At 37.4% G+C, this 12,731-nt stretch overlaps 1 protein-coding gene across 5 annotated transcripts in view; it reads left to right on the top strand.

Annotated features, from left to right (window-relative positions):
• The window catches only part of LOC131432790 (uncharacterized), a 405,803-nt gene that overhangs the window by 47,793 nt on the left and 345,279 nt on the right, over positions 1-12,731 (top strand). For 2 of the 5 annotated variants that reach the window (XM_058599303.1, XM_058599301.1), the window contains exon 2: positions 12,577-12,709. The exons of 2 other annotated variants lie outside the window; for them this stretch is intronic. In XM_058599303.1, the coding sequence (XP_058455286.1) occupies positions 12,577-12,709 (133 nt within the window). Of the gene's footprint in view, positions 1-12,573; positions 12,710-12,731 lie in introns of those variants that run through there. One more of the 5 variants, XM_058599304.1, reaches the window with a different exon arrangement.

Raw genomic sequence — 12,731 nt, 5'->3', positions numbered from 1 at the left:
AAGAACTTTGCTTCACGGCGTTTTACAAGATGCGAAGCAAGGTCATACAGGCAATATTTACGGTGTTTTTTAAGTGTAGGTTTGCAGAAATCATTTTTGAACATAACGTTTGTACTCCAAGACCAAATTTGATCACATTTCAAAAATATTTCAGACAGTTTATAGCATAAATTTTGCATTTGAGTCCGTTTTCAAAACGATCCATTTTTTCTTGGAAGATTATACTGTGTATATATCCTAGAAACACAAAAAGAAATGTTTTTCAATTAATATTCATCGGAACTAAAAGTTATCAATCTAGTTTTCTCATTGGCATCTTCAATATGCGAACCGTTCATCAAATGCTAACCTCATGAAGCATACTCATCAGCTGGCAGATATGTTCAGAAACTAATGAACGTACGAAGCAGCTCTCCTTGCTTGGGTTGCGCTGTGAATTCTACCTAACATACGAATGTATAACATACACTTGACATGTTATGTCAGCTGTTTTTCAAAGAAGGGCGAATCTTCCAAAAGTAAACAAATCGTGTTGGCAAGCGTTTACATTATGCTGGTGTGCTTGTGCCAAAATACTGGCAGCTAGCAGAAATGCAAACGGGCCATATCGTAAGCATAGATCAATATTGGCGTACTTTTCCATTCAATTCATGTTTAAATTTTTTTTCAAAAGTTGTGAGTATTCGTTGGTATAAACCCTTATGCGCAAAATCTAATGATTTTCGATCCCTTAATTCCGTTGTAGTTCAAATATTATTACAATGTTATTTCTTTGCAAAAATTGTTTGCTTTCGAAAAAGTACAAAACTACGATTTTCGATCGCCTTCACAACAGCAATATAAGATTTTTAAGAATATCGAGATGAAAACAATTTATGAATTTCTTTACGACAGTTTATAATCAAAAATGAAATTTGCTCATTCTGTCCACCAGCTAGGATGTTGAAACTACTGTAACTCATCGAATCCGTTCAAAAAATACTCATATTGTGATCTTTTATAACGAATATCAACATGCCAGAAATAGCCATCTTGGATTTAGAAACGACTTCTTACGTCGTTTTCTAACATTCATTCATCAAATCCGTTCGAAAAATATTCATATTGTGATGGTTTGTAACGAGTATCGATATGCCGGAAGTCGCCATCTTGTATTTAGAAACGGCTTCTTACTTCGTTTTATAACATCCACTCATCAAATCCGTTCGAAAAATACTCATATTGTGATGGTTTGTAACGAATACCGATGAACCGGAAGTCGCCATCTTGGATTTTGAAACGGCTTCTAACGTCGTTTTCTAACATCCTCTCATCAAATCCGTTCGAAAAATAATCATATTGTGATCGTTTGTAACGAATATCGATGAACCGGAAGTCGCCATCTTGGATTTTGAAACGGCTTCTAACGTCGTTTTTTAACATCCACTCATCAAATCCTTTCGAAAAATACTCATATTGTGATGGTTTGTAATGAATATCGATGAACCGGAAGTCGCCATCTTGGATTTTGAAACGGCTTCTAACGTCGTTTTCTAACATCCACTCATCAATTCCGTTCGAAAAATACTCACATTGTGATGGTTTGTAACGAATATCGATGAACCGGAAGTCGCCATCTTGGATTTTGAAACGGCTTCTAACGTCGTTTTCTAACATCCTCTCATCAAATCCGTTCAAAAAATACTCATGTTGTGATGGATTGTAACGAATATCGATATGCCGAAAGTCGCCATCTTGGATTTTTAAACGGCTTCTAACGTCGTTTTCTAACATCCACTCAACAATTCCGTTCGAAAAATACTCATATTGTGATCGTTTGTAACGAATATCGATGAACCGGAAGTCGCCAACTTGGATTTTGAAACGGCTTCTTATGTCGTTTTCTGACATCCATTCATCAAATCCTTTCGAAAAATACTCATATTGTGATCGTTCGTAACGAATATCGATGAACCGGAAGTCGCCATCTTGGATTTTGAAACCGCTTCTAACGTCGTTTTCTAACATCCACTCATCAAATCCGTTCGAAAAATATTCATATTGTGATGGTTTGTAACAAATATCAACATGCCAGAAATAGCCATCCTGGATTTAGGAACGACTTCTTAGGTCGTTTTCTGACATTCATTCATTAAATCCGTTCGAGAAATACTCATATTGTGATGATTTGTAATAAATATCGATATGCCGGAAGTCGCCATCTTGTATTTAGAAACGGCTTCTTACGTCGTTTTATAACATCCACTCATCAAATCCGTTCGAAAAATACTCACATTGTGATGGTTTGTAACGAATATCGATGAACCGGAAGTCGCCATCTTGGATTTTGAAACGGTTTGTTACGTCGTTTTCTGGCATTCATTCATCAAATCCGTTCGAAAAATATTCATATTGTCATAGTTTGTAATGAATATCGACATGCCGGAAATCGCCATCTTGGATTTTGAAAAGGCTTCAAACGTCGTTTTCTAACATTCGCTCATCAAACCCATTCGATAAATACTCATATTGTGATCGTTTGTAATGAATATCAACATGCCGGAAATCGCCATCTTGGATTTAGAAACGGCTTCTAACGTCGTTTTATAACACCCACTCATCAAATCCGTTCGAAAAATACTTATACTGTGTTCGTTTGTAATGAATATCAACACGCCGGAAATCGCCATCTTGGATTTAGAAACGGCTTCTAACGTCGTTTTATAACACCCACTCATCAAATCCGTTCGAAAAATACTTATACTGTGTTCGTTTGTAATGAATATCAACACGCCGGAAATCGCCATCTTGGATTTAGAAACGGCTTCTAACGTCGTTTTCTAACATCCACTCATCAAATCCATTCGAAAAATACTTATATTGTGATCGTTTGTAACGAATATCAACATGCCGGAAATCGCCATCTTGGATTTAGAAACGGCTTCTTACGTCGTTTCTGACATTCATTCATCAAATCCGTTCAAAAAATACTCATGTTGTGATGGATTGTAACGAATATCGATATGCCGAAAGTCGCCATCTTGGATTTAGAAACGGCTTCTAACGTCGTTTTCTAACATCCACTCATCAAATCCGTTCATAAATATTCATATCGTGATGGTTTGTAACGAATATCTATGAACCGGAAGCCGCCATCTTGGATTTTGAAACGGCTTTAAACATTGTTTTCTGACATCCACTCATCAAACTTTTCATTTTATTATTCAAATAATATTTGAATTTTTTTTCCAAAAATTCCCTTTTTGCATTCGTTGACAACCCTACGCATCTTGACAAAGTTAAAAGCTACGGTATTTGATCCCGTCCACAGCAGCAATTTGAAATTCAACCATTTCATGGAACGGTACACGCTTAGAAAAAGTTACTCAAAGTTTGAGTACTAGTTACTCATTTTCAAATGATACATGGAAACGTCAAAAATTGAGTAGTTATCATCAATGATATTGAGTAACTCCTACTCTAAATTTGAGTTTAACGCAAAATCTCGTTTTATAGTTACTATTCGCATTCGCGATAAGTCTAAAAGTTGCAATAACCATTTGTAGCAACAGGTTGTATTTTTTGTTAGTGAGACGCGTATTTCAAGGGTGAGTCGATCAACACAAACGGTGTTGTGTCTGCAAAAACCGGAATGATCAGCTTCGTGTTGTGCTTTAAAATGGAAACGAATATGCTCAAATGTCATTTATGAGGAATAAGTGTTTGATTGGTGCCTGAGCATAACACACTACTCCAAGCGACCACCACTTGATATAGTATTGAGTTCAATTATTTAACATTTTAATACAATACAAGAAAAGGAGCATTTTTTTGCAAATTTGGTATATGTGAAATAAAATTTCACACAAAATTTGAGTGATAGTTACTCTGTTTTTGTACATGTACGAATAAAGTATTACTCAGTAAATGAGTAGATTTTACCCAAATATCGTTTCCAGTGGAAGAACTCAAATTTGAGTAACTTCGGAGTTACTCTAAATTAGAGTTGTTCCACTTTTTCTGTAGATGAGTGAGATCTTACTCATTTTTGAGTAACTATTTTTAAGCGTGTATGGATATGAAACCCGTCACTAATGAGACCGTTTTGAATTTCTTTATGAATGTTTATTGCCAGAAATGGAATTCGCACCGAAGACAAAATGCAGCCGATTCTATTGAGGACTATCATTCGATCGTTACGTTCATCGCCCAAAACGAGTAAGACTGTCGCCACTTCATTCATGAAGCGCTCGCTCATGACTGTCACATGCGACTTTCATCTATTTGGTTAGCGCGACATTCATGTGTGACAGCCCGAATAGTAGGCAACATGAAAGTTTCCGGCACACGACGTTCAAAAAAAATGTCAGCAGTTTCCAGCACTGCTCTCAATGCATGAACCGCGAGAGAATTTTTCTACATTTCTTCGCTCCACTTCATACTCTGAGTATTTCACGACCCTTAAAAAAAATGCAGTCTGATAATGATTGGTGCTGTGTGGAATTTACCAAGAGAGAATCGCAAGTTGACAATTATTGCAGAAAATCTAATGGATGATTCGACTTGATGATTCTCATACTAGGTTGTAATATTTCAAAACCCTTGTGTGGAGCATTCACATACATTTTCATAGACACAACTTATACAAAGGTGATATGCACATAGTTAGAATAAGCGGCAATAGTAAAATGATTCTATCGTAATTATCCACTGCTCATACAGAATCGGATCGCGAAACGAGAATAAGCGCCCGTTTGTTGCTTCAGAGTAGAGATGGTCGGGTATAGGAATTCTTATACCCGAACCCGACCCGTACCCGAGTGATCAGCAAAAAAAATTACCCGTACCCGACCCGTACCCGATGAAAAATTTAAAAAATTACCCGTACCTGACCCGAAACAGTGCGACTTTTGATTCGATTCTTTAGAACCACAAGTAAGCGTGCTCATTATCTTGACACACAAATAAAAATTCACATTCGAATCACTTGAAAAATCACGTAAAATGGTTCCAAATGTCAAAATGAATATTATACGTGACGACATTGAATGTTATGCGAACATCCCCTAAAATGAATAGAGTATCATCGGTTCGTTTACGGAATTGACCAAACATCAAATAATGTACTTGTATTCCCGGTGTGAAAAATTCAATTTTGAAAATGGTGAACAGTGAGTCCTTCAAGTGTAAGTAGTTTGAACATTCGTGAGAAATCTTTTTTCTCCGTGTATCTTAACTGGTGTAGTACGAGCGTTCTTTGTTGACTCTGTTTTTGCGATTTTCAAGTGCTATTAGAAAGGATTTGTTTCCATTCTTTTTTCATCGTCACCGGCTGTGCATCCGTTTCCGCAAGTGATTAAAGTATTCATCGAGTTTACTGCCGTTTATTCGCTTTTTGCTGTTTTTTCGGCTAATTTGTGGCGTGCTTTCGACCGTTAGCACCAGTCGCTGACATAGTCGTTCATCGCTTTGTAAAACAAATTGTGTCATCTTGATATCAGCTCGCTGTCGAACGTCGATCAAAACAAACATGGCAAAAAAACAATGCGGAGAGTGTCACCATGATATCAACGACTTGGAACCAATACGTTGTGGTTTATGTGAGACTCCTTTCCATATTAGTCAAAATTGCTGTGGATTCAATTTACGATCATGTAAAGAGGTGTTTGCTCAAGGTAAAGCAGTGTTTATTTGCACAAATTGCAGGGACCTGCTAAATGGCAGAAGCATTTGTGCATATATTTCGGACTTAAATGTAAACACTGTGCCCACCACTACTTGCAACACCAATATTGACACGCAGATACAGCAACTCACTGATATTGTCGAAACACTTAGCAAAAAAGTTGACTGTATCTCAAATAGTTCAAGTTCTAAGCCGCCTGCTCGGATACCCATATGGCCAACTTACAATGCGAAGCGTCGTCGTGGTGAAAATGGTGAAGCAATTCGTCCAGATACGAATCGGGGTACTAGCCAAATTGATTTTGGTGATCTGTCTGTTCCTTTCGTAACACCCCCGGCATCACAACCTAAATTTTGGCTTTACCTATCAGGCTTCCAGCCGTTGATCAGTAATGAGGATGTGCAGAAGATAGTTGCTCGCTGTTTGGAATTAGAAGCCCCTTTTGATGTTATTCGTCTAGTACCTAAAGGAATTGACACATCAAACATGACTTACATCTCATTCAAAGTTGGTCTGGATCCAGCATACAAGCAGCAAGCTCTCAACGCTGCGTGCTGGCCAACCGGTTTACTATTTAGAGAGTTTGTTGAGATTCCAAAAAACACAATGAGACGGCCATTCACCAACGATCCACCACCAACGATTCCAACACAGCAATAATTAGTAGTAGCGGAAATGGTTTAAATGCAACGCGATTTTCAGTGGACGGTGGGTGCCTTCGGGCCCCCACCAGAGGCGAGTATTTGAACGCATCGTTCGGTTTATCTGCATTCAATGATTGTCCTTTGCAGCCACTATCTTCCAATGATATCATGGTCTACTACCAAAACGTTAGAGGATTGAGGACGAAAATAGATGACTTGTTCCTGAATTCTGCAGAATGTGACTTTGACGTGGTGATTATGACTGAAACTGGTCTTGACGATTGCATAACTTCTCTGCAGTTATTTGGGACGGCCTACAACGTTTTTCGATGCGACCGTTGTCAACGCAACAGTAATAAATCGCGCTTCGGTGGCGTGCTAATAGCTGTGGCACAGCGATACACTAGTAAAACGATACACACGATGGCTGGACAGAATTTGGAACAAATATCTATCGCCACGAAAATTAAAGGTAAAAATCTAGTCATATGTGCTATTTACATTCCCCCGGATCGAAGCCAGGATCTAAACGTGATCAATGAGCATATTGCTTCTTTGAACGAATTGTGTGATAAAACTTCGGACGACGATACAGTTATTGTGTGTGGTGATTATAACCAGCCTCGTATGCAGTGGAGTAAGGGCAACAATAGCATTGTTTGCTGTACCTCACAATTGCCACCTGCTAGTCACACACTGCTTGATGGAATGGAATTCCTTGGTCTCGGACAGAGGAATCTGGTGTATAACTTGCTAGGCCGAACACTCGATCTTTTGTTTTGCTCTAACGATTGTGTAGTTGATCGTTGTCTTAACCCGTTGCTTCCCGTGGACAATCATCATCCGCCGCTAACCATTCAACTGTTTACGATTGCGGATAGTACCCAATTGCCGACGATTAGCGATAGCAGTGCCTCCCGTCCATTGAATTATCGGTTGGTGGACTTCTTTGCTTTGTCCGATCATCTTAACAATGTCGATTGGGACTTATTGTTTGGTACCGGTGATGTCGATGATATGGCAGAGATCTTCTGCGACGAAATCAATCGTTGGCTTGAGTCAAATGTACCTCGTGTTAGGCAACCCGTTTCTCCTGCTTGGAGCACATTAGAATTACGCAAATTAAAACGAGAGCGTAATGCCAAACAGCGCAAATTGCTTCGACGACGTAATGCTTCCAACGTTGCTAACTTTCATCGATCTGCCAATGCTTATCGTGCTCTTAATGCTAGTTTATACAAAGCATATGTACTTCGCATGCAGACTAGTCTAAGACGTAACCCTCGTAGTTTTTGGCGATTCGTTAATTCGAAAAGAAAAAACTCATCTGTACCTACAAATGTTTTCCTCGAGGATGAGGCTGCCCAATCAGTTTCTGAATCTTGTGAATTGTTTGCCAGGCATTTCGCTGGTGTGTTTCATAGTAATCTGACTTCAAATGAAGAGACGGAAATTGCTGTTACTGATGTTCCTGCTGACCTAATTAGTTTGAATACTTTCATCGTTACCTCTGAGATGGTTTCACGCGCTGCAAAAAAGTTGAAATGTTCATATTCTCCCGGGCCAGACGGTTTACCCGCTGTTGTTTTAAATCGATGTATTGGTGCATTGGCTGAACCATTGAGTACAATTTTTAGTCGATCTTTTGAGCAGGCAAAATTCCCATGCATATGGAAGCAATCGTACATTTGTCCCATATTTAAAGACGGCGATCGGCGAAATGTTGCTAATTATCGTGGGATTACCAGTCTCTCTGCCTCATCTAAACTTTTTGAAATGATTGTAAGCGATGCCATATTAGATCGAGTGAGGAATTACGTTTCATTTGATCAGCATGGATTCATACCAGGAAGATCAGTTTCGACGAATCTGTTAACATTCACGTCTAAGTGTATCGCTAGCATGGAGGAAAAAACTCAAATGGATGTTGTCTACACTGATCTAAAAGCAGCATTTGACAAAATCGACCACGAAATACTTCTTTGTAAATTATATCGTCTCGGATTCTCTGCGCAGCTCGTGTCCTGGTTAAGATCATATCTGACTGGTAGAGTATTACGAGTGAAATTGGATAACTGCACATCATCTCAATTTACGAACAATTCAGGAGTTCCTCAAGGTAGTAATTTGGGACCATTACTTTTCGTACTGTTTTTCAACGATGTCTCATTTGCTTTGCCAAATGGCTGCAAATTGATCTATGCAGACGATTTAAAATTGTACCTCGTAGTTCGTACCGTAGAGGATTGCCAGCGGTTACAATATTTACTAGAATTGTTCGTAGATTGGTGTCACAGAAACAAGCTAATTATTAACGTGGCAAAATGTCAGGTGATTACGTTCCACCGTACTTTGAATCCTGTGAAATTTAATTACAGTATTGGTGGCTCTGTTCTGACTAGAGTTAACCAGGTGAGCGATTTAGGAGTATTGTTGGATGAAAAACTGACCTTTGATTCACATCGATCACTGATCATTTCAAAAGCTTCACGTCAATTGGGATTTATTTCAAAAATCGCTAAGGACTTTAAAGATCCTCATTGCTTGAAGGCATTATACTGCTCACTCGTTAGACCTATTCTTGAGAACGCTTCATCAGTTTGGTTACCGTATCAGCTCTCGTGGTGCATGCGAATTGAACGAGTTCAAAAGCGGTTTGTTCGTTTAGCATTACGGAATTTACCGTGGAGAGATCCCTCGAATCTCCCACCATATCCGGATAGATGTCGACTAATCGGAATCGAATCGCTGTTACGTCGCCGTAAAATACAACAGGCAGTAGTTATTGCAAAACTGATCAACGGAGAAATCGATGCACCGGAATTGCGATCCGAAATTAATTTTCGAGCACCGAACAGAACCCTGCGGAATGGCACTCTACTTCAGCAAAGATTTCATAGAACTAGTTTTGGATGTAATGAACCGATAACCGCTGCCATTCGATCATTCACTGCTGTAGAAGATCTTTTTGAGTTTGGCGAATCATCCAGCCGCTTCGCTAGTAAAGTCAAACGATCTTCTGTGTTTTGATATTTTTTCTAGTCTTTAATTTTTGTTTTTAATTAAATTATGTGTATTTTGTTTTTAATAATGTTATGTGACTATTAGTTTTAGATGTATTGTGATAATTATTATATGTTGTTTTTTTAAAAGATGGTGGTTTTTGCGCCCGTTTGAGAATGACATATTTTATGTTCAACTCAAATGGGTTTTTCTCCACCCATATCCATGTAGATTTCGTATCCGATGGATATTACAATAATAAATAAATAAATAAATAAATAAAATAACAGTTTTCTGGTATCTGAATGTGATACACTTAGCTAAATTTTCTTTTTCACATTATATGATATTCTAATGATTTTGCACTATTAGCATTTCCAATAATAGTTACAAGATGTGTTCAACATCATGTCAAATATATGAGATAATCTTATAAAACATAAAACTCTTCTTAACATTATTTTTACAGGATTTCCATATAACGAATGAAATTTCCAGTCTGAGTCAAATTTATTGGCGCGTCTTATAACCATTACTAGATATCCGCACAACATACATTGGAGCAATTTATGAAGCGCATATTATATTCACTTCGAATTTATTTAGATAGGTTCATATATACCATATGACTAGTTTATATATATATATATATATATATATATATATATATATATATATATATATATATATATATATATATATATATATATATATATATATATATATATATATATATATATATATATATATATATATATATATATATATATATATATATATATATATATATATATAACTTTCAATGGAGGTCATACGAATAGTAGATAATTGCAAACTACTACTTTTCTTTGAAGATTCAAGCTATACTAGTATTCCGTTCGGTAATTGCGAAAGAGAAGTGAGATCCCGAGACTGAAAATTCAAAAAAATGAATCTTACTAGACAGATAGAGTAATGAAACGTACCGGATATATATTTCATGGTCCGTTAACGCATATCCTTGAACGAAGTTGGATGAGCTGTTTTTTCAGCGATTACATTGAGATGCGGAACTTCCTGAAAAAAAATGGTCTGGAGCAGTTGACGAATATCGAGGACACAACTATTCCTTCAGCTTCAAGCAGTACGATTCACGACTTTCATCGGATTTCCATATAAATTATATGGGATATTTTTATAACTTTCATTATGATAACGTCCATTCAGATTTGACGTACACATTAAATAAAGATTATAAGTTTCTATATAATTTTTATGAATTATATTCGGCATATGATTCATATGACAAATCTAATGAATATAAATAAGATTTTCAATTCAGTGTACTACACTACATTTTATATATGAATCAAATAATTTTTACTGGATTGTGCATTAAACAGTTTTAAAATGGCAGTCCATTAAAATCTACGTGAAAAGTAGGGTCTGACCGCAACATTTTAGAGCTAAGGCAGTGTGACCTATTAAATATGTTTAATTAATTAAAAAGTAGGGTGGAAAATATTCACATAACTTTTCACGTAACTATGATTGATAGTTTTTTTTTAAATGAAGAAAAGAAATGTTTTTTTCTGGAAAAAGATGCCAGTTGTCAGGTCTGGTCCTAGGCGCGAATGTCAAAACCCCTTGAATCAAATTGTTTATTTTTCGGAAGATCTGTTTTGCAATAAAAAATTCTCGTCAACGTGTAAACATATTTATGTGAAGGGGAACGGGTATAGCGTGAAGGGTAAGTCGATGCCTTTCACGCTGCCCACCTGGGTTCTATTCTCAACCCCGCACATAGGGTCAAAAAATTTCCTGGCCCGAAGAGGTGAATGACAACAATGTTAAAACCTCTATAATCGAAAAAAAAAATAAAAAAATATTTATGTGAAGTACAAATGGTCGGGTAATCGATCAGAAAAAAAAATTTACCCGTACCCGACCCGTACCCGATTGAGCAGTAAATTTTTTTACCCGACCCGACCCGTACCCGAGTAAGCAGTAAATTTTTTTACCCGTACCCGATAGAAAATAAAATTTTTTTCCCGTTCCCGACCAAAAACCCGTCGGGTACGGGTACGGGTCGGGTTTCGGGTAAAATACCCGAGGCCCGAACATCTCTACTTCAGAGGGAATCCCCACAGCAGCGAGCTAACCTTTGATTCTCAGACAGGTCATCGAAAGAAATTCGCTCTCGCACTGGTGTCTATTCTATGTTAAATGAACCATGCCGGTTTTTTTGTTGCTGCGATGATATCCGTCTCTCTTTGGCACTGATTGAATCGTGTGAAGAGTTGCTAGTGAGCGTTCTTTGATACGATAAAAGTCATCCTTGGTTTTTTATTATATTAAAAAATCCTTCAGCACAAAAACAACAACGTTGGCTTTTTTATCACTCCATCATTGGTTTCGTGTAATGGTACGATGCCTGTTCCGGCCAAAACAGTGTGTATGCTTCGTGGGGTCGAAGGAAAGACAACTTGCGCTTCTGGAGACATTCTTTTTATGTATTTGGCTGTTGATAGTGTCGGTCGTTATGAAAGGCTTGCTGAATTTACCGCGTTCACGAACCGCCTGCCACATCAAGTACTTCTTGACAAATTATTAGACCTTCTTCTATCGGAACTTCTCTAGGTAGGCCTTGCCGACCAAAAACTGCAGGCCGATAATCTGCTTCGTCCTGCTTTCATTTACGGCTTACGACGGTCCATTACGATGCATTTCGGCTGCATCATATTCTATTTCTTCGGGGTCGTCTTGAAATCTTTCGAATCGTTGTTTATTTTCATTATATTCGCTAAGATTATCTTAAGTTTCGTAAATCAATTCTTAGTCGAGTGTATTGTATATAAAGCTTATGTCATTGGCTGTAATGATGCGATCTATACTGTTCTTGACATCCAATACATAAATCTTTTGAATTTAGAAAGATTCTTAGTATCAATAAAATTGTAGTAAACTCATTCTGCAAACTGGCAGCGAAATCTGTTGAAACGTGAAGTTCGATTTCTAAACGGAATGTATTGCCAAGATTTCACTTTGCTCGTTTGCTACTGTTACTTGAGCCAAAGCAAAGTCATGGTATGACATTCTTTCTGTATAATTTGACTTTTTGTTTCAACAGACTTCGCAGTCGATCCGTAGTTACATAACCATTGCTTAGTTAGGAGCTTGCACGCACGTCTTTACACTTCGCGTGACACTCGCATTCTGACAGTAACCTAAAAATCCTTCCTAGTGCTACATGATTTATCTTTTAAAAAAATTGTATTTTTTCAGAGAAATGATGATTGTGTTTGTCTACGATACTATTAGGAATGATGAATTTGATGACCCAGTTAAATCAGTGATATACTTCCATCCATCGTGGGTTTCCGAAGCGCAAAAATTGTTGCTTTGTGGGCAACTTATGGTAAGTTATATCTTATTTTGAT

Source organism: Malaya genurostris, chromosome 2 (assembly GCF_030247185.1).
Source record: "Malaya genurostris strain Urasoe2022 chromosome 2, Malgen_1.1, whole genome shotgun sequence".
NCBI classification, from domain to species: Eukaryota; Metazoa; Arthropoda; class Insecta; order Diptera; family Culicidae; genus Malaya; species Malaya genurostris.
Note: the sequence above shows the minus strand (reverse complement) of the source record. Positions and strands in the feature narration are given on the sequence as shown.